This window comes from Heptranchias perlo, chromosome 15 (assembly GCF_035084215.1).
Source record: "Heptranchias perlo isolate sHepPer1 chromosome 15, sHepPer1.hap1, whole genome shotgun sequence".
NCBI classification, from domain to species: domain Eukaryota; kingdom Metazoa; phylum Chordata; class Chondrichthyes; order Hexanchiformes; family Hexanchidae; genus Heptranchias; species Heptranchias perlo.
Window position 1 is genome coordinate 25025046 of NC_090339.1, and position 23948 is coordinate 25048993.

General features: G+C 40.6%; 1 protein-coding gene across 3 annotated transcripts in view; it reads right to left on the reverse strand.

Moving 5' to 3' along the window:
• The window catches only part of hdac8 (histone deacetylase 8), a 69603-nt gene that overhangs the window by 34080 nt on the left and 11575 nt on the right, over positions 1-23948 (reverse strand). For all 3 annotated transcript variants that reach the window (XM_067996908.1, XM_067996909.1, XM_067996910.1), the window contains exons 4-5: positions 18370-18511; positions 4156-4268 (exon numbers count right to left, since the gene is read on the reverse strand). In XM_067996908.1, coding sequence (XP_067853009.1) covers positions 4156-4268; positions 18370-18511 — 255 coding nt within the window. The remainder of the gene's footprint in view (positions 1-4155; positions 4269-18369; positions 18512-23948) is intronic.

Sequence of the window (23948 nt, forward strand, 5' to 3'; positions counted from 1 at the left end):
TTAAAAACTCAGTGGCTAATTCAACATTGCTTTAGCAGATTAAAGCTCCTGGCAATCAGAGCTAGGACTGGACTTGAGGCCTTCTGAAATCCGATAGCCAGTGTAAATACTGCATCCTGAATCCCTCCTGATTTCAAGCAAATCCAGCAATACAAACTGTTGAAACCACCCTGGTCCTACAGTGACATCTGCTCCATGATGCTTACAGTTTATGAGAAATAAATTGCGTATGTGAATGCACATGTCTTGATGTGGGTGACTAAAAGTAATCTGCCTGAAGAGCTGCCTTGTAAACCATCAGCTGGGTAGTCACTAGTCCTGGATGATATTCAGATGATGCAGTATAAACATGGCATCGTGTATCAATTCAACCAGTGTGCGTAAATACATCATCCGATGTATTATCGAGCCATACAGATTTGGAAGGTCCCAGGGTCATTCCTTCAATCCTTCAGCAATATGCATCTCTGCATATCACAGTTTTGCAATCAAATTGTTCTGATGTGTTCAAACATTGAGTTGAAATTGGAGACGGGGCAGGGAAGAAAGAGACGGTAAAATTGGGACTGTTGAAAATACCCTAGTATTTGTTACGAGTATTTTTATATCTTTGATAATTTATTCTATTTCACAAAAATCCAAATGTGCCATTGTCAGAGCTCATGCATCGCTCCAGTTGCCTGAAGGGTGCAGTCTGGGTTGCACATGCAAACTATAGAACCACAGAAAAGATACAGCACAGAAGGGGGCCATTTGGCCCATTGTGTCCGCGCTAGCTCAAAGAACAACCAGGTGCCCATTCTAATCCCACCTTCCAGCACCTGGTCCGTAGTCCTGCAGCTTACAGCACTTTAAGTGCAGGTCCAGGTACTTTTTTAAAAGAGTTGAGGGTCCTTGCCTCTACCACCAATTCGGGCAGCGAATTCCATACACCCACCACCCTCTGGGTAAAAAAGTTTTTCCTCATGTCCCCTCTAATCCTTCCGCCAATCAGCTTAAATCTATGTTCTCTAGTTCTTGAATTCTCCGCTAGGGGCAACAGGTACTTCCTGTCTACTCTATCTGGGCCCCTCATAATTTTGTACACCTCAATCAGTCTCCCCTCAGCCTCCTCTGCTCCAAGGAAAACAACCCCAGCCTATCCAATCTCTCCTCGTAGCTGCAATTTTCAAGCCCTGGTAACATTCTTGTAAATCTTCTCTGCACTCACTCCAGAGCAATTACGTCCTTCCTGTAATGTGGTGACCAGAACTGCGCACAATACTCCAGCTGTGGCCTTACCAGCATTTTATACAGTTCCATCATTACATCCCTGCTTTTGTATTCTATACCTCGGCTAATAACGGAGAGCATTCCGTATGCCTTCTTCACAACCTTATCTACCTGTACTGCCACCTTCAGGAACCTGTGCACATGCATTCCAAGATCTCTCACTTCCTCTACCCCTCTCAATATATTCCCGTTTACTGCGTATTCCCTTTTACTGTTTGCCCTCCCTAAGTGCATTACCTCACACTTCTCCAGGTTGAACCACTTCTCCAGGTTGAACTCCATTTGCCACTTTTCCGCCCACTCCGCCAACCCATTGATATCTTCTTGGAGTCTACAGCTATCCTCTTCACTATCAACTACACGGCCAATTTTTGTGTCGTCTGCACATTTGCCAATCATGCTCCTTACATTCAAGTCCAAATAATTATATATACCACAAACAGCAAGGGACCCAACACTGAGCTCTGTGGCACACCACTGAAAACGGATTTCCATTTGCAAAGACATCCATCGACTTTTACCCTTTGTTTCCTGTTACTGAGCCAATTTTGGATTCAATTAGCCACATTGGCTTTTACCTTTCTGACCAGTCTGCCATGTGGGACCTTGTCAAATGCCTTACTAAAATCCACGTAGACAACATCCACTGCACTACCCTCATCTATCCTCCTCGTCACTTCCTCAAAGAATTCAATCAGATTTGTAAGGCATGACCTTACAAACCAATGAATAAATTAATTTTGTAAATCTACCTGCCCCTCCAAGATTTGCATCACCCAAATTTTTAAGTTCTCTCCCCTCATCCTCATACTTTGTCATAATCATTGTCACATTTCAACATTTTTGACTATTTGGCCCCGGAAGGATTTTTGGATTAATTTATATTAAAATTATACTATTAAATTAAATTCATCTCACAACGGGTTAAATCTAGGAATGCAGATTAGATTCAGATGGAGTATGTCCAGAATAGTCCTTCTCATGTACCACATCAGTTTATGGCTTTTTTTTTTTAAGGCATTCCAGTAGCATTCACACACAATATGCTAAAATGGTCTCATTTATTTGAGCCCAGCAGGGGGTAGTAGCTGCCATGCTACATTACAGTATCCAGTTCACACAATGAAGGCTTTCATTATTATGGTCCCCAGGTCACACTATCATATGACTCGGTATTGAATAGTAAAGGATAAACATCTGATCATAGAGGACATGAGTCTATTATGGGAGAGACCACTGACACACAACTTAAGATAGTATCTAGGGAAGACCTGAAATCTGTAACACGCCCATAATGGGCACTGGGATCCATATATATCACTAGCTGCTAGGAGGTATACCAGCGAAGTTCCCTTCAACCCTCCCCATGGGGAAGGACCTGACATCTGCTCTACATCAACCCACTGAGGTCAAGAATTCACTAGGTGGGGAATTGCTGGAGCAAACTCACATGTACCATTCTGTAGCACAGCGTGATGGGTGGTAATGCCTTGTACCAACTTACAGTTATGTCCATCTATGTATACACACACCAGATCACCTGTGTCATTGCTCATGACAAGTCAAATGATACCCTGTTTTATAAGCACAGAAGTGCTACACTGTGTAGTGCACAGTGCTGCTGGTAAGTTGGAATGTACTAATTTAGGGCCACAAAATCTAATTGTTAAGTAAGCAGAATCTTTGGTTATTTAGAATTTAATTGTGTTCATAAACTGCGCTTCTCAGCTCAGACTCACACACTATTTTATTATTTTAAGTTTGTAGAACACAAACAAATCTACAACAGGTGTCTAATCAAAACAGTTATTTTTCTATTCTTTGTTACATAAAGTCACTTATAGCCTCTCTTTTAAAAAAAAAATCAATATATATTTTATCTCAATAAAGTTTATCCTCTTGTTTTTCAAAATTGTTGAAGAAAGTGAAGAAGCTGAAAGAAAATATTCCACCAATATATTTGACAGTGATACTGATGAATCCTGGGAAGTTAGCTACACTGCACATTCTCATACAACGCAATCCAAGTTTAGCTTAAAGAGTCACAGCGCCGGGCAAAAATATTAAGTCCAAGCCCTGGCTTTTGGGAGAGGCTGAGGCCTTTGAGTAACATCATTAATTAAGGCATTAAAAGACACAAAAGACAATTCACTGGATAAATGTAATCATGTCATTATGAAATATGTAATTCCTTAAATTTGTTTTGTTTAAATCCTTATTTTGGATATTAGAAATTTCAGTTAAAGAGGTGGAAAAAAGCAGATGAAAACGCTCTGAAAAGTTTGTGTGTTTTATGGGAACCTGGTGACCAGATTATGCAACCAGAGTGACAAGTTTACATAGGTAGAGCCCATTCTAAATGTTAACTTAGGAATTTATAGTGGGAAAATGTTTACGCAGAACGTATGACAAAAACGTGACTAGTGGAGGTCAAGCTTTGTAGATGGGAAGTATTTGCATATGTAAGTTTTTAAAAGTTTTGAGACCTATCTGTCTTATGTCAGGTAGGTCTGTCCTATCTAAAGACCTATCTGTCTTTGTCACACTTGCAAATTTCTCACGCTTTTAACAGAAGGCAAGTCAATCATTTCCCACTACATTGTTCTAACTTTTAATTCACCTCAATATCTGCCTAAAAGCAATTAACCTCTTACTGACCCCAGGAAGACACAGCAATTAAACTTTGTGGCCCTAGGGAACGCACTGGATTACAGCTTTAGTTTCGCAGCAGACTAGTACAATGTGTGTACAATAATGCTCCTATCCTTATAAAACAAAATATCCTTCAATTTACCATCAGCAATGCCAAAGAAGAACCACTAGTCCCTTTACAACTTTTATCATGATGTTGTAATTGAGATGAATTGGAAATATTAATCTTACCATCACCGTGGTGTAGATCCAGGTCTACATATAAAACTCGATCAAACTTCTTTCGCAGTTTTAAAATGCCAAGCACAGCATCATTCAGATAACAAAACCCAGATGCTTCATCTCTTCAGAAAAAAACAGAAACAGGTAGATATGAGAACATGATGACTTTTCTCAGTGGCATTTACAGGTCGAGTATCCACAGAATGGAATATGCCTATTTTTGTGGTCTTAAAAAATTAAAAATCTTGGTAAACCACAGTGACTAAACCCCAGATGATAACTTTGGACTCCCAAATGTTATCTGGAATATGGACACTAAAAGCAATAGTAAGTTTCATCTCTTATTCCAGAAGAGGCTGCACTGACATCCTGGACCATCCCATGAACTGACACAATGGGCTGGAATTTCCTGTGGGGGCGTAATCGGGAAGTTACACCCAAAATTACACCCATTCATGCACCCATTTTTCCGATGTCTAGTTACACCAAATTTCTTGCCAATTGCATTAACATACTCTGGAACATAAACAAGCAGAAATCAGTGTAAACAATTGGGACCGAGGAAAGTGCTAAACACACATAATGTATTCCTCCTTTAAAAGTATGAAAATTAAAGTTTCATGCCATCCAACTATCGTTCATGCACATTAGACAGTGCATATTTAAGAACATGCAATCGTGAAAGCCTTTCAACTTTTAATGAGACTTATACTGATGCCATTAAAATGCATTCAACGAAACAAAAAATACTCTACAGGTCTCAGTGAAGATAAATTTAAAAATATTCAAAAAACAGCAATAAAACTTCCCGAAAAAATGATTTTGTTTCCTATGTCTAAAATTCTGGGCTGAATTTTACACCCGTTTTGTAACAGCGTAATTGCAAGAAATTTGCATGTATAACTCTTTAGCTTGGGGGTGGAGATATTACAATGAGCAGCGATGCATCCAGAGCCAGGAATCGATAGATGGACGTAGAAGATAGAAGAAATTCAGGCATAGCATAATTATGTGCGTAACATGTTTGCGCCCGTGTTTCTTCGATCTTTTACGCAGGGTATTTGCTTTACCCCCCGCTTGTTAATTGTATGATTTATATCAATGAGTGTTAATTGTATTCAAGTGGTGGGTATCAATTGGGAACTTTCCTGTATCCTTTTTATAGGAGAGCTTATCTAGGGTGTGGTGTGTGTGTAAGGGGAATCTCTATGTATAAAAGCTTGGAAACAACTAAATACCAGGCTCTAGTATTCTATCCTTCACCACATGACTATCCATTTACAACACCAATTACACGTGTCTCTGGGCACAAATAAACAGGAAAGTCCATCGGAACGAGTTTATCTCAGATCCAATAGCTTAATTAAGCTAGCTTACTGAAGTTTAAAAGTCTTAGTTTTCTTCATTTTAGTTGTCATGCTCCATATGCCTTGTACTCACATCAAGCCTCATACAACCTATGGACCTAATCACAGTACATTCTCTCATTGGGGTGGTGGGGGTGGGGGGAAATAAATAAATAAATCAATAAATCAGTTAGTCGATGGCATGTTCAGAATCATTGGTGCATACAGCTCTGTGTCCGTCACAGAGGAGTGAAGGATGAATTTAGTTTAAGAAAAAAAAGAATTGAAATGACCATCTGCCTTTAAGCTTGGACACACAATTCTATTGATTTTATGCTCCTCTGATTTGACTGATTTTGGATACAACCCAAATTAACTGCCACTCTGCATTATGTAGTCTAGCCCTACCGAAGGATAGTAATTCTTGACAAAACATTTGAAAAACTCGATATTCCAAAAATCAATAATCACGATGCATGGTTCCTGGAAACTTTACCAACCTCAATCCCAGAAAATACTTCTATGGTATTTATCTCATTTTCTTCTTGTCCCCATCCCCATTCTGATTTTATTACCCTCTTTAGGCCCCCTATGCCACACATTAACCCCCAATGAGAGTGGGAAACAACCTGTTCACATGTTCCTGCCAATGTGACTCTTTAGCTAGCAGCAGGGAGATTGAAAAGGAACTCCCCAAAATGAATTATCCTACTTTCCCTCCATTAAATGAAGAAATTACGGGTCTGGATTCTCATTCTATATGCCAATGACACAGCTCAATGCTACACCAACCAGCCACAGTGCCAGGATACTCATCTTATATATTCTTAACACTGTTGATTATAAAGTAGAATACAACAATGTACAGAACCTAAAAAGCAGTTCCAAACACTTTCCCAGTTAAAGAATATTAAGTAGCCACAACTTGTAACACACAAGAAGCACTCACCTTCTAATACTTCAAATGACAAGATGGTCTACGAGTGTACAAACCAAAAGATCAGATCTGTTTCTACCATCTTGCTACCAGCACATTAACTGAAGTCTACACAAGACCCAGACGCATTATTCAGGAATCATAATGTTAAGTTCACTACCACATTCAATATGAACAGAATTACTAAGTGATGGGACATGAAAATTAATCCACAAAGTGACTGGATTACATGCTCCCTATGTCACAAGTGAAATTATTTTCTGTATCTCTGTTTCTCAAGTTGCTCATTCTATTCATTACATATGGCTGTGTGGCCCACTATGATAAATGATTTCAAACTTGGAAACATTGCTGACATGACACAAGATCCTGTGGTTTTATTTCCCCCTCTTACTGCTTTTACCCCTTTCCCTCTTCTCTTGAAGTAATTGACTCCTTGCCAGAGTACAGTTCCATCACCTGAGTTAGAAGGTTGTGAGTTCAAACCCCACTCCCGCAACCTGAACACATAATTCAGGCTGACACTTCAGTGCAGGACTGAGGGAGTGCTGCATTGTTGGAATCTGGGTGCAAATTCACTAAACTCACTCAGAGGTTACAACTGGTGTACAAAATAGATAAGGTATGCTGGCATAGTTCAGGGTTCTCATCTAAGGTTTGAGTTGAGGCACGTTGTTGAATCAGAGCATTCACTAAAAACGAAATACTACCGATAAAACTTTATAGCAATTACCATGAAGCTTCAATCAAAAAGGGACAGACTTATAGAGACTATCGGGACATAATTTTAGCCTGGATCTGCGAAGGTCGGTGGTGGGGGGGTGGGGGGTGGAGGGTGTCGAATCGCGGACGGGAAACCCGGAAGTATGGGTTTCTTGGACATCCATATGATTTTGGCGTAAGGACATCTTTTATTTGTTTTTGTCAGTTTCCCGTCCTACAGGCCAGCCTGATTGACAGGCCTCACTCGGATGGGAGAAGAGCAAGGAAGAGGTAAGCAAACGGTTAAGTCTTAGATTGTATGGATGGGGGGGTGGGGGATGGGGGACAGGGGACACGGGGCGGGAGGAGTCAGTCACTGAGCGCGGTGGGGGGGGGGGGGGGGGGGGGGGAAGAGGGGGGAGGAGGAGGGATCGCGTCGGCGATCATAGTGGTGGAGTGGAGTGGCGGGGGGGGGGCGGTGTTGCTGCAGGTAGCCTTGTTGGGCCTCGGGAAACATCCTGCTCCTCCGGGCCCACAAGCTGTGCTTTAAAGGCACTTACCTGCTGATCCGGGCCTTCTCGCTTCCTCTCATACGGCGTGAAGGAGAAGGCCTGGGAATCCCGGTCCCCAGGGGTTGAAATCGCAAAACCTTTCAAAATGGAGGCCCGCAACCTCCTTGAAAGATTTTAGTCATTAACCTGCCACCAGACAGCGGGTTGGTTGCCCATACCGGTGAAAACTGGAAATGGGCGGGTCTGAAATTGTTGCAGTTTTCAATGTCCCCGCCCCCAATCCACCAGTTTTTCCCATTTAAAATCCTGCCCATGGTCTTACCCTAGTCTGTAAAATACTTGTTTTTATGTAATCCACATCAAACCTTGCTTGGGAGTGCTTGATGGGATAGGGCACAGCAAGCTTTCTACAGCATCTAACCTATGATATACACGAGGTGGGAGCACTTGATGCGGACACTGTTATCAACCCAGAGACTAAGAATGCCTTGGTCAAAGTTATTGATGACTTTGATTGCAGATTGATGTCTCTCCTCATCTTTCCCAACCTGTTTGCTGTTATCAACACCATCCTCCTCCAAGATCACTCATCAATTCATCTCCTTGGCACGACTCTCTCATGGCTTATCTCACACTTGTCACAACAGAGGCATTTTACCTCTTACAACTGTTTCTCCTCGCATGCCCACAGTCACCTCCTTTGTACCCAAGGGAACAATCATCTCATTATTTAGATGCTACCCCTTGATCACATCATCCATAGGTATGGGATCAGTTTCCACATATACTCCAAAGAACACCTCTCCAACACAAAGGTTGCTGTTATCCTCTCCAGCTCCCTATCTGACATCAAGTTCTGGACAAGTCAAAATGTCCTTCAGCTCAACATCAGTAAAACAACAACATTCCTCAGCTCCTGCCAGAACGAACATATTTCTAGTCTCCAACCTCCAGTTGCCATGCAAGGCTTAATCCAGAGGTCCAAATCTTGGCACGCTGTTTTACCCTAAGCTAAGTTTCCTTCCCCACAACCGGTCCAAGATGAAGACCACCTCCAACTATTTGATTTTGCTCCACCTCTCCTTGCAGTAGAAACCCTAATCCACACCTTCATTACCTCGTGCTCAACTTCTCTAATGCCCTCCTCCAGCTTCCAACTAATTAAGAAAGCCATGACCCGCATCCACTCTCTCAAAGTCCAAAACATCTATCCTTGCCAAATTCCACTAGCTATCTGTAACCCAAGGAATTGATTTTAAGATCCCCGTCTTCATCTTCAAATCCCTCCATAGTCCCATCCCACCCTACCTCAGTGATCTCCTTCAGCCTAATAACCCCACATGCACTCTCTGCTCTTCTAACACCAGTTAACTCCTCATACCTTGCTCCCATTGCTCCACTATTGGTGGTTGTTCTTTCTATGCCCATGCCCTCTAGGTTGCTCTTTCGACATCTTACCGGCTTCCTTCCTGCTTTCAAAAACTACCTAAAATATCCTTCTCTTCCATTGTGCCTTGACCCCCTCAAAGTCTTTTGTTTCCCTTTCTCTTCTGCTCATTGCCCCTTCAGGTGCTCAAAGATGTTGCTGGTAGGTAAAGTGTTGCCATTCCCAGGACTAACCCTCACTTCAACAGCCACAGAAATTAACCTCCAAATCTAAAAAAAGATAAAACCATTTTACCTACTTGTTTTATTTTCTGCATAAGATTTTGCCTATGATGACCGCTTCTGACTGTGTGTTTAGTTTCACTCTGCTACACTTGAAAATTCAATAAACAAAGCTTCGACACACAAGTGGGATCTTCTTGAAATAGTTAAAACGTGCCTGAGAAACAGACCATGCCAGGGTCAATAAAGGCTAATTGCTATGCACACTACCCCCATTTAAAAAAAAAGCAGCCATACTGAGTACACAGCCCGAGGAGTTATTCCTGCTAAGGAATTTCTACTGAAGATTATAGGAAGTCATTTCAGTAACTGCTTGATTACTCAGGAGCAGGATTATTTTTTACCCTTTCTCAAGATGAAACCAGTAGTTATGATGTGTTGATAAAGAACATGTTGTTCCCACTGATTACTACTCTCGATGAGGCAGGGTGGAATGACTGAATTATTGCCAGAGACACTTCCTCTCAACAGGCCAATTCTAGTCTCAATGCCTGTCGTGATTGTAAACATCTTAGACAAAAACCAAACTTTCAAAACTACAACTTCTACTGTCAAAGGGGAAGGTGACTTTGTGTAATGCAGTGTAAATTGTAAATATTCACTGTGAAGATGCTTTTACCAAAATACAATTAAAAGCCTGGTTTGAGAGAGTGCATCACTCTCCTGTTTATTTTAACTTCCACACCAACCCTTTATAAGCACACAGAATGGTAATTGGAATATAAAGATCCATTTTTTTTGTAGATGCTGCATCCTCACTTCAATTAGGGCATTTTAATTGATCAATTTTTTATGCTATTGATGAGAAACCTGCTGTTAGAATGAAGGCAAGGTCATTTACATTTACAAATACATCCAACAAAACCTGCGGAGCTATTTTCTGCTAATGTAATAGAGCCTTTAGACGTGAACCTAATTTTTTTTTAAAAACAATTACTTTTGAATGTACAGGGCTCCTCTGCAGATTTCTGTATTCCTCCATTTTGCTGGTAAAGCAGTGGAAAAGATGCACTTGTTGACATTAGATAAACTGGTCTCCTGGACAGCTGAGTCACATTCACTTCCTACTATGAGTGCAGTCAGTGGCTCTGGCCCATTTGTAGTCAAATCATTAAAACTGCTGATTTGCAGTTTTCATGAAAAAACAGGCAGAATCACAGAACGTGATCCTACCTCATTTGCTTACATTACAATAGTCATTGTATTTCAAAGTAAATACAATTTCAAAGTAGTTCAAATTATGTGAACTAATTTGGGACGTTTGTAAGAGACAAAAGGTGTGATTATAATTACCAAGTCTTTGTAAATCTACATCCCATTTCACTCACTCTACCTTTTCTGTCGAACCCCTGCTAGTGCTTTACTCTCTTCCCACAGGTTTTTTTCTACCTTTTCTAACAGCTTTCCTTTCCAGTGTATAATTTAGCATCACTTGTGTTACAACCGCACTCAACCAATTAAGCCAATTCCTTCCAGAAGACATACAAGTATTACTGTTATGGATTCTACCCAACTTATTTCAAGTAAAGCTTCGAAGGGAAAACTGAAATGCCTCCCTAACTCCAAAGGCAATCAAGTGAAAAATTCAAAAAGTCAATGGTACATGTAACATATAATACTCTTGTAGTTGGCAACCCTGACCTTGGCAGGAGCACTGTAAGATAGGTGGTACCGCTGCCTCTGGAGGTGCAGAGACCCAACAAAGGATCTGGTTTTCATTGATACCACTGGGAGCAATTGCACCACAGTAGCAACATGAACACTACTTCCACCGGCATCAATCAAAATTTTTTTTTGCCTTGAGCTTGATGAGTGCTCCGCCCGTTCCACAGGTAAACAATGTAGTTTGCCAAATGCTGGTATGAATATGCTTGAATTTGAACAAATGGGTTTTGTTTTGGATTGGAGAAGGCTTAGTGAATCTCAGGGGTCAGTATGGCATCCATTTTGATTCTTGGTATATATAGATGATTTGGACATGAGAATAGGAAGCACAATCTTGAAATCTGCTGTCAAACATAAAAGAGGGTTGACAAAATGAAGAGGAATGTAATAGACTTCAGGAAAACAGTTTACAAGAATGGGCAATTAGGTGGAAGATGCAATTTAATGTGGATAAGTGTAAGGTAATACATTTTGGGAGAAAGAAAGGAATGGGAATATACACTCAATGGAAAAATGCTAAAGGGTGTGGATGAACAGAAAAACCTAGAGGTTCAAATACACAACTCCCTGAAAGTGTGAGTGCAGGTAGATTAAAGCCATAAAAAGGCCAACAGCTTTTAAGATATTCTAAATAGGGGCATAGAGTACTAAGAGTAAAGAAGTAATAAGAAATTTGTACAAAACATTGGTAAGAGTACTGTGTGCAGTTTTGAGTCCTCCATTGAAGAAACAACATTAAAGCCCTAGAAAGCCGACAGCTTACATTCACCAGCATGCTGCCAGGGATGGGAAAATATAGTTATAAGGAAAGATTTGAGAAACTGGGAAATATTTCCACTGGAGCAGAGAAAACTAAGATGTAATTTTATAGAGATTTTTAAAATTATGAAGGGTTTTGATAAAGTGAACAAGGAACGATTATTTCCTCTGGCTGGAGAGTTAGTGACAAAGGGTCATCAACTTAAAATTGTCACGAAGAGAGTGAGGAGAGGTTAGGAGAAATTTCGTTATGCAGCAGGTTGTTGCAGCATGGGATACTTTACCACAGGAAGTGGCTGAGGCAGAGACCATTACATCTTTTAAAGGAAAATTGGATAAATATTTGAAACCGAGGAAGATACAGGGCTATGGGGAGAGCGTGGAGCAGTGGGAATAGTTCTGGATTGCTCTAGCAAGGAGCTGGTACAAATATGATGGGCCAATTAGCCTCTTTCTGTGCCTTAAACTTATATTGGTCAAATGATGCTTGGTGATGACCAGAATGAACACTCTCATCTGGAATTTCTACTGAGCCTCTTCAGCAGATCAGCAGAACCCATGGAGAAACAGCATAAATCACTAAAAACAGCAATTTATGACATTCCTCCAAGGCTTCCACCAATGTTACGACAGGACATCTCTGCAGAAATTCTCCCCCTCTATTTTTCAATTGAACCAATATCTCTCCAATGGTATTACTCATAGTAAGTCCTCTCAACCTCTGACCTTGGTCTCTATCTCATTCTGTCACTCAGATCTGTCTATCTCTGTTTCTCCCCCGCCCAGATATCTCCCTTTATTCCTTACGTGACCTGTTTCTGTTCCACAATGCAATCTATCTGTTCCATCTTCCAGATCTCTCTCTCTGTTCCTCTGATGTCTGTCAGACAGCACTCTCTATCCTCTATCTTTCTCCTACTGGATTTTGTGCTCCCCCCACCCCTCTCTTTCTCCATCTTTGGCTTTTTGTTGCAAGATCTTTCTGTGCAAACCCCTGATTTTGGTCCTCCCTGATCTCTGCCCTACTGATCTCTTGCAGTCAAGTTTCTTTACTGAACTCTGTCTACTCCAACCGCCCTCTATCTCTGTCCCAAACTACGTCTTTCCATTGCCCAAGCTGTCTGCCTGCCATGATGTACCTCTCACTTACTGTGTCTTTGTCCTTTAGAGCTGCGAACAAAGAAAAGCAGGGTGGAGGTGGAGCTAGAATGACAAGATCATGAAGAAAGCCATCGGTCCAAGTGGGCCCTGGCATCGGGATGGAGTGGCAAGGTTGGGGTTGGGGCTAGCATTGGGGTCCGGGTAACAATAAAAAGAGAGAGGTTTTGGGTCGGGGAATGTGAGTGACCAGCTAGGCCGAAGAAACAGTAGCAGGAAGCCCAGGAGCGCCTGAGGAAGGAAGCCAGAGTTAAACGAGCCCGGATTTTGGAGCAGGAAGGAGCTAGCCTGGGGCAAGGAAGAGAAGTGGGCCAGCTTTGAGGACTGGGTCAGCTGAGAGATGGAAAGAGGCACCATACCATCACCTACTGTTGGAAAGGTACCTACAGAATGAGAAAATCACACCAGGTATGACCAAATCATGATAGGAAGAAATAAGCATGACAAACAGTAAGTGTATGTAGTCATAAGGCTTTTAAAGATAGATGGTTTGGAACTGTGGTGGTGATGAATTGGTTCTATTCAAGCTCCTCTCATCAACAAAGCTACCCAGGTGTTGTTTGTTCTTTTTTGCTTCCTTTATCACTGCTGACTCTCACCTCTCTTTTTTCGATAATCCTCACACCCACCCCCAATCTCTGTTTTTCAAAGGCCTTTTTCCCTACAATTTTTCTGCTTCTTTAATGACATGCTGCCTCTCGTTCTTTGTTTTTTCTGTGGTGCACTTCCTTCCCTCTCTGCATCTTCAGTCACCCAATTCTCTGCTTTTGTATTCTTTCTTTGCCTCCCTCCCACAGTTCTGCCATGTGCAGAAATGTGAACATACAAGGGAATGGGGGATGGTGTTGCAAAGACAAACTGAAGAGAAAGGAAAAGCAGAAAAGTAAGAGAATAAGGAAAAGGTGAAATGTTGGAAAAGTAAAGAAGCAGAAAGAAGACAAAAGTGAAAGTGAGAGCGGAAAAGAGGACCAAATAAGAGGGGCAGAAAAAGATAAGCAAAGTAGGAAGGAGAAATAGAAGAGAATTTGGAGGAAAGAGAAATAAATGTAAATGAAGGAGGGGGGAGAAAGAAGAAAACATTTGGGAGTCTTTCTGGTACTAGTATTGTTAACTAGAGTGGCATGAAAGGTTACAAATCGTTTGGTGGGGCTGAAAAAGTTGGAAATGTTGGGAACTGCCCCCAAAAAATGTTTTGAATCACTGCCGCAGACTTCCCTATCATCTATATCTGTATTTAATTTGATAGGCTTTACCTTCACTATAGTTTGTCCAGCTGCTTTGCCAAACAATTAATCAATGAAGCACTGACCAGCTTGAAATGGAGTCTATCCTTCATATCTACCACTCTAGAATAAATTGCTCAAGTTCAACAAAAAAAAACAGAATGCTGTAAATTTCCATAGGAGCCTATTAAACTGTATCCAAGCTCTCCTAACATGTGAACAGCAGTAATATTGCATGATGTTTAGTAGTAACAATGCAACTCTTCATTTTTATCTACTCGGTCAGTCACAAGTATCAACAAACAAGTAACAAGCTGGATCACAAGGCAGAATGATGTCTTACATCATGACAGTGAAACTCAAGTGATTTGTGAATATTCTTGCAACTGAGGAAAGGAACTTGTTCCTTTTACCTCACTGCTCTATATTTCTTACTTGTAGTGTTCAGTAATTCTTTTGAATTTTGTTTCTCACCAGTGGCTGGAAGAGGCAGAAAGGAGGTTGCTTATCCACCTTTCAGCAGGGGAATGTTGCAAAATAAATTGGAGATCAGATTTATGAGGAAGCATTTATAGGAATTAGTGCTGTGAAGGAATTTGGAGACAGAGATTTCCAATTATATTTTCAGTGTTTTACTGATGATCATGTTCTTTGATATGTAAATCTTAGTATGAACATCTGGAAGTCTCATGCAGCAAGGAACTGATGTGGATATGAGCTGTTAATGTTTGACTTGAAAAAAATCTTAAAGATACTATGTATTAATACTGTACTGATGAGGGGGAAAATCACGTACACAATGTATTTCAGCATACGTGGGAATCAGATATACAGTGCATATTAGTTTACTGGGAATTACATACAGTATATATTCATGGTAGGGTTTGAAGTCACATGCTGTGGATTATTAGTCCAGGTCTCTGGATTACTAGTAACATAACTACCACACTGTCGTACGCATATATCAGACTGCAAAAAGAATCACACATGCAATGTAAATCAGTTTACAAAGAAATCACACACAGTACATATATACACACTGTACTAAGAATCACAGGCACAGTGTGTATTGTAGTTTGCAAGAGGAATCATACACAAAGTCTATGGGGAGAAGCACACATAATATATATACTGTACTACAAAGATGTACAACCTTTTTATAGAAGGGGGCCCAATCCACATGGTACAACCGAGTGCCATATGAATCCAAGTCCTCAATACTGAAAATCCAAGCTCTTCCATGGTAAAAATTCAAGGTGCCATACACAAACTCCAGCCTTCAATACACATAAAAAAAGCACGGCAGCATCCAGGTTGATGCAAAAAAATGCTGCTCTTTCAAAATGGTCTAAATGGACCAGCCAAGTTGAAGCTTTTTTATTCCTTAAGGCCCAGGGGATTTGAACTGCTCAAGAAAGTCTTTATTGCACACAAGTGTACAAACCGAAGGAGCTGCAGGCTGAGCTAAAGGAGCTCGTGGGCTAGATCTGACTGATGGGCTGTGTCGTGCACAAGGCTGCTGTACCGCACTGGGGAAATTGCCTATCTCTCATAGTGTTGCTCGTGGGAAGTTGGAAGGTATATTGGGAAAGAAGTGGAGAGAGGTTTAGGCAGGGAAGTAAAAGATTAAAGTGGAGGGAGAATGTTTTTAGAATACCAATAGATAAGAAAGGAGAAGGGACAGCAGCTGGGCCACAGAGTAGTGTTGCAAAAGAACTGTCAGGTGTTAACTGTATCCATGTGATTTATACCAATTGGTGTTAATTGTATTTAGGTGGTGCAGATCAATTGAGGACTCTCTTGTATCCATTTATATGAGAGCTTATCGAGGGTGGGCTGAGTGCTGATCTGTGAACAAAGGTTTGGAAGCAACTGAAGACCAGGCTCTAGTATTTTTTTTTTCTCTTTTTATCTCTTTTTTCTTTATTTCTTCCTTCTTTTTATTGAAAGGAGGATCCTTAAGACATTGAGTTTTTTTTCCGAAAGACATCTTTTTTTTCCTTTCTTTTTTCCAAAATTACCAAATTAGGCCCCCCTTTTATAAGGGGGGTGTGGGGTGTGCTTAAAAAACTAAAAACCAAACAAACCAAAACCAAGTTTTCAAATTAAAATTTTATTATCCTCGTCCAGGATGCATTCCAGCCCCTGCGGTGCCCACCGGTCGCGGAAACAGGCTCTAGTATTCTATCCTTCACCACCTAGGTATCCAATTTATAATATCAGGAACTATCAATTCAAATGTGTGCACAGAGTGGAGTAAAAAGGGCAGAATTTTAAATTCTTTTGAAAGCGGAGAGCATAACGGCTGTTTTTCAAGATGGGGGCAAAAGGATTATTTTTCAAAAAGCAAGGTGCCATTTTTTTACCCAACTGGCAAGGGGCCAAGCAGGAAACAGGGAGCAGTATAATCGCTGTTTCTGCCAGAGGGAAAAACCATTATTTAAAAAATTTTTTGAAGGGGAGCAAAGAATGCTATCATAAATATCTACATAATAATGTATAAAGAAACTTTAACAAAAGGTAACTTACAATTTAGAAGAAGCTTTTCCTGAGCACAAAGCACACTGAAGCTCAAGCCCGACACAACTAGCAGTGATAGTGGAATAGGTTGATGGCAGACAGATGCACTACAGCGCCACCAGTATCAGTAGGGTTACAACTACAATTCTGAGTCATGACACTGACATAGGATAATGTAATTTAAATGCTGACATAAAAGTATGACCAAAATCATGACAACAGAAAATAAGGTTTTTGGACAAGAAGTGCACATCAAAAGGTGCATGATCGCAATATTCCAAGGTTTATTGCACTTCAACGTGGTGCTGTGAGCATAACGTTACGTGACGTATCATTTGGTCAGGGCCAGCTATAGCAAAAATAATTAGCCTACCTTTGGAGCCACCCAAGAGGGGGAAAAAAGTGAAGAACACCTTAAATAAATCTGTAAGATGCTTGATCTTATTTTTAAAAAAAATCAATGAAAAGTTGGTCAAAGAACGAAATGAAATACCACGGCTGAACAGGGCATTTAGAAATACAGCGCTCTGAACTTGTCCTCTCATGACAGAACTGTTAATTAGATATGCTGAAATAAGAAGTGCTAAGTAGATTCTCCCTATCCAGTAGTATCCAGAAATCAGAACGAACCTACAGCACCCACCCAACAAGACAGCAAGCAGCATGCTGAAGCATAAGGCATCAATAGAAAGAGAGTCCCGTTGCCCCCTGGGCAAAAAAAATGCTCTCTGGTACCTGCTCCCTCTCCCCAAAACAAAACTTTGCCTCCCACATCCCTCTCCGCTGATAAATCAATCACCTGCCTCTCCCACTGAGGCCAAAGCACACACCAGTCCCGCACCCAATGAAGATACCCACCAGAATCCCTCTGCATAATGGAAAAAAAATGTTGGAGGCAACCCCAGGCTGAGACAACATTCTCTACCACCAGTCTCTCCCCCTCTACTTTCCCTCCATCTCTCCTCTTCCCCTCTGTCCTCTCCCCCACTGGTACTCAGCTGGATTTTAGCTAGGCTCTCTCTCCTCTTTTACAGGAGTTAGAATTCAAAATTCGTTTCAGTGATAAGTATTGACCTTTTCCAAGAACAAAACACAGGTGAGACAATTAGTTGGCTTCAATATTAAACTTTTTAGAAAACTGAAGTAACATTGAATGAAGAAGGCACATACTCTCCATCACCTCTCTTTGACTCGTATCTCTATCTCGCTCATCTGTCTCTCGACCTCCCTTAATTAAATGCTTTTTTAAAAAAAGTTTATAGAATACAAAACAAAAATAACAACATGCATGTAATCAGAAGTGTAATTTTTCTCTCTTTCAAACAGTTTTTTTTAAAAAAAGGAGAGCCTATGAATCTTATTTTAGTAAAGCTTTTGAAATTCATCCTCGTGATTCATCCTCGTGTTTTTCAAAATTATTTCAAGAAAAACTACTGGGCAGAAAGTGCTAGGCTGTAAAGAAAATGATCTTATCAATACAGCAGAGTGAACAGCACTGATGAATCCTGGGAAATTAGATACACTGGACACATTCAGACTGCAAAATATCAAGTCTAAGCCCAGGCTTTCAGAAAATGCCAAGGCCTTCAAGTAAAAACTTTAATGAAGGCATTAAAAGACAATTCAATTGACAAATATAATCATGTTATTTTGAAATATGTACTTTTTTGATTTTCTTATTTTGTTTAAACCGTTATTTTGTTGGGTGAAGAAATTATTTTCCAGGCACTTACTTCTTTGCATGATGCCAACCTCCAGGCCAGTTTATGGCCACCTGATATTTTTTGTCTATCAGGCACTGTGCAGCTGTAAGAGTGGCCCCAGCTACCGCCGCGGCATAATCAAACACTCCCTCTGTAGCAGGGCAGTCGTAACCTGAAAAATACAGAGATGAGGAGAGGTTGGCAAACAGAAAGAATGGTTAAACCAAGTCAATGGCAGACAGGAACCCTGGACTATGGGCAACCCGAGCAAATAGGACCTAGCCACAGAATAGACATTTTTTTAAAATCAGTTTTTCTTCTCATTCTTTTTCTCACCTTCAGTCACCATTTCCCTGCTTTCCTGAAGTTGTTGAGTCCTTCCTGGGGTACGATTCCACAGGCGTTGCTTGCACTCAAGTGGCTATTACTCATGTGTAAGCTTTGACGATGCATGGCATCCAGCTATTCAATTGCAGGACAAATCACAGCTAAGCCCAATTGTGTCTGCAGCCAACATCCAGGCGCAAGCACTTTCAGAACTGGATAATGACCGGGTGCAGGAGCCCTGATTGATTTTCCCTTTCCTAACCCAAGGTTGATAAAGTTAACTGTAACACCTCTACCATTGCCTGAGCTGAGATTAGTTAATTCAGCATAGACTGATAACTGAATCACATTCTGTATAGTTTTGCTGTTGACTGTATAAACTAACCAAGCTGTCAAGAAAGCCATTTCCTCTTCCTTTTTCAGCCTCCTCCAATGCCACATGTCATTTCCTGAGCTGAAAGAGACACTCATATAATCTGCTCCTAGACCTCTGCTGCTCAGCTAATCATGATATCAGACCAGGAAACTACAGCCCCCCAGAGTAACTCATTCTCCCCAGAGCAACTAATCCTTCCGTTTCCCTCTTCCATAGAGGGAGTTAGTGGGAAAGAAATAAAAAATTAGAGTGCAAGTCAAACCTACATCACTTTTGCACAACTCCCAGTGACTAAATGAGGCACAATATTAGCAGGTGCTAGGATTATCATGCAGTGAGCAAATGAAGTTGCTCTGCAATGAAGAGCTCCAAATGCAACACTTAGCTTGAGACAATTGTCTTTCTTCAAATTTGGAACATGAGCAGCTTAACACTTCATAACATCCTTAATTTCAAAGTAATTTTTTGCCAAGGGGTGAGTCTCCCTGCTTTTAAAGAACCTTGCTTGGGTCAGCCCACACCACACAGTATCTGTGACCCAAAAGAATCTAGTCACCTGAGGTTATGTGGCTGCCTCCTCATGATCATGTGCACAATAGTGCAGGATTACAAACTGGTCACTTAGGTGTACTTCTGCACAGAAGGGTTCAAAAAACATGAAAAGACAAAGGAATAATATAATTTAAATAAAAAGTGTATTAAATGCCACGATGTCAGATTAACCTGAAATAGTAAGGATTTGAACAATACTACGGATTTACATCCAGATGCAGACACCATATCCTGTATCACCCCCTGCATACCTCATTCTATTTCACTCAACATCAGAGCATGAGGCCTTTGTTTCTATGAGTGATCTGGATCCTTTTCCAACGAAAGCAACAGATATGCTTTATTCCCCCCTTCCAAAGCCAATTGGGAGCCAGAGAGTAGGGATTTCAGGGTGGGAAGCACCAGTCTGGTTGCCGTTGTCTTTTCCCAACATTGGCTGCTAATAGTTCCACAGAAGGTCCTTTGTTAGATCAGGTTTAAATGAAAGATAATGAGTGTTCTGTTAGCTCAAATTCCTCAATGCTGGAATGGTCCCAGCTTTCAGACAACCTGACTGACACTAATCCCTATCTATAGAGTTATTGCGAGGCACAGTCTGAATCTGCATAACACCTAGCAACAGGAGAAAGGTTTGGCAGCCCCAGCAATGCTGAGGATCCTCTTCTGACACAGACAGACAGGAGACACAGAGCTTTTCAGAAACTCATTACTTCTTGGAAACCACGAGGGGCTGTGTTTGTGACAGTCAGCCTTTTTGCAGGTAGTGCAGTAGGACGCGGTTAACTATGAGCGCCAAAATTCTATAGAAGCTGGAAATATGGGGCAGTGTGGTAGCACAGGATGGCAAGAGGTTGATTTGTATCATTGATTACCAATGCAATGGCAGAGATAAACAAGTTATTTTCTTCTGTTGTCTTCTCACTTGTTGATAATGATCATTAAAAAAAAATACTACAAGCCTGTATTTTCACGTCTGCGTATGTCAATACTTTTGATGACTAGGAAACATCATCCAATGTTCCAGACCTGGGAGCAAGGCTGATTTTGATCTGAGTGAAAGAACCCTTTAGCATTTTATGAAAGACTACATAGGAAAGTACTCAAACATTATTTTTAATGCCTTTTTCAAATCAGTTAGCCCTCTTGAAAGGTAAACGTTACTTTCAAGGTAAAGTACTCGCTCTCACGTAGTAAGGATCATTTTTGATTTTGAGACTGTAGCCATTCAAGTAGGAAGTCAACCTACATTATGCCATGAGAACTATTTACTGACATTCCCATCATAGAATCATCAATTTTACAGCACAGAAGAAAGCCATTCAGCCCATCACACTTGTGGTGGTTATGAAAGAGCTGTCCAGTTAGTCCTTTCCCTAAGTCCTTTTAAATTTTTCTTTTTCAAATACTTATCTACTGCTTTTTTAAAAGCTATATTATATATTTGGTTTCCACTGCTGTTTCGGCTAGGGTATTCCATATCCTAACAACTGTCCACATAAAAATATTTCTCTTAATCACTCCCTTTTTGGTGACTAGCTTAAATTTATACCCTCCAGTTACTGGCTTACTGCTCAGTAGAAATAGCCTTAGAAATTCTGAACACCTTTAGCAGATCTCCTCTTAACTTTTTCTGTTCAATTGAAAGGAGCCCAGTTTCGCTAACTCTTCTTGTAACTAAAGGCTCTCATCCTTGGCATCATCTCAGTAAATCTCTTCTGTAACCTCTCTGTGTCCTTGTCATCTTTCCTAAAAAGTAGGGCACCCAAAACTGGTCACAATTCTAACTGCACCTTTGCATAGATTTAGCATTACCACTTGCCTCTATTTATAAAACCCAGGATTTCATTTTTAAAAACTTTATTAAAATACTCTCACATTTTTAAAGATTTGCGTAACTAAACTCCTAAGCTTATACTCCTTTTAATGTTTTACCAATCAGTTCATCACCTTCATTACCTGCACTCTAGTTTCCATGGGGCAATCACATCCTACAGCATAGCTGCACACAGGCCTCTGCCAACACTTCTCTGTCAAACTAAAAGATGGCACAAAAATGGCTGAGGGACAACTCTTTCCAGTTCATTCTCCCCCAACCTGTGGGGAAATCCCTTGCCTTTGCTCAGTATCACTCCATAATGGACCAGTTGAAATTGAAAACCCTTAGTGACATAATGAATCAAATCTGTGGCACTATATGGTGGTATTCTAAAGCAGTTTAAGCACAAGAAACATTTATTGCCTATCTCTAGCTGTCCTGAGAAAATGCTGTTGGGTCTTTTCCTTGGACCGCTGCAGTCATTGTGGTAACCTCACTGCCATGATGGTATTATTCCACATTCACCTGAGGAAGGAGGAAGCCTCCGAAAGCTTGTGATTTTCAAATAAAATTGTTGGACTATAACTTGGTGTTGTAAAATTGTTTACAATGATGGTATTAGGTAGGGAATTCTAGTATTTTGACCCATTGACAATAAAGGAACAGCGATATACGTCCAAGTCAGGATACTGTATGACTTGGAGGGAAACTTGAAGGTGCTAGATTTCCCACAAGAACACTACTTGTCATCTCAGCGGTAGAAGTTGTGGGGCTGGGATTTGCTGATTCATTCTTTAAATGCCCCACATTTAATCTCAGGAGTAAACCCACATCCTATCTTTCCATGGAACAGGACAATAGACAGTTGTTAACCAAGAGCTTTTCCTAACACCATAATAGTGTATATAGGTTTGTGTTTGGTTGTGGGATAAGGTATTCTTACTTCTGTAACTGGTGATGCATCTGTGTTGCGAACCTTGATGACACACAAAAGTCAGTGTAAATTTTGGTAAGTTGGTGAACCAGCAGTAAAATGTCTTGGCACAAAAGTGCACAACACCATACAGAAACAATGGGCCCACATCATGACTTCATGCACAGCAGCAGCTTGATCCTAGAACTTCTCAAAGAGACACCAAGGTATGTTCAGGTGCCACTCCACAGGGAAGGAGAGAAACAAGTAAAATATTAAGACTGTTGGGTGAAGCAAGTAACCTTCCCCCAACTACTCTCACACTACATCTAGCATAGACAACGGCCAGCGCTGAGTTAAAGAATCTGTGCCACTCTGGTCAGCAGTCATAAAGGAAAAGGATGGCCAGCCTTGGACTCACGAGCACTGAATGCAAATTTTGAATCTCCACGTGTGGCAATAGAGCTCAAATAAATTAATTTCTCTATACTGGTAATTTTTAAAAACAATTCTGTGCTGTGAACTTAACATGGAAATTGGTAACCTTAGAAGCTACATTCTCCTTCAATATTACTCTTTCCTGAGAGTTGGCACCTAATGCCATCTAATGGCTTGTGACAGTAATATATTTGCATTTGGGCAAGCCAATAGGAATGTTCTTCAATTCTGTGAATACATTTGGAGGAAGGTTTGTTTTCTAAATCAGCATTTATAATGGTAACTTCTAATTAGTACTGCAACAAGCAATGCACAACTGCTGCAGGAGGATGATAAACCTTGTATGGTTTGACAAAAGGGTTACAATAGCTCACAAGGAACTGTATTCTCCAAAGTTTTTTTATATGGTCTCTCTCCAGCTCTTAAATTAATTCAAATCTTCTCTGATGTAACATATGAATGCATAGACTGTTAAATGTCAAATGTCTAACCTAAATCAATCACCCCCTGAAATTACACCTTTACTCAGACACTAAAAGTTTACAAAAGTGGCATAAATCTTGGATCACTGCAAAATGAAACAATGTTATCTTTAAGCCCCCTGAGCAGTAATGTTCAAAAAGGTTTATGAAACTCAGAGGTTCAGGAGATGAATGCTTGATTAGTTATTTGTTTCCAAGTACAACTCATACACAGATCAGACATGGATATTAGGAAACAGGAATAACCTAATAGAATGTTCTCTGATTATGTGGACCTAGAAACTAGAGATGATTCAGAAGCTTCACTTCCCTTTCAGAGAGCAGCAGGAGGCATCAGGAACGATTAGATGCAGGTTTCCATCTGCAACCTGCTCAATGGACCAAAATCTGACCCATTCATTCCCACTGGATACAATTTCAACAGACCCCTTCCCATAATATATTAAAAAATCCCATTACTTCTGTGTGAATTCAATTTCTGGTCATCATTTTCTGCTTTGCTTGTAGACCAAGTTGCTGAATAAGTAATGCACTGAGGGGCAAAGAAAATGAAATTATCTTCAATGTATCTCCAGTTTTCAGAAAGCTGGATCCAAGCAGTACACTTCCTGGCAAAGTAGCTTTGCGTTTATCTGAATTTAACTCTTAAGACATATGGACTTAATCAAAAAAAAGCCTGCAGAGCAACTAGAGCACAAAATACAT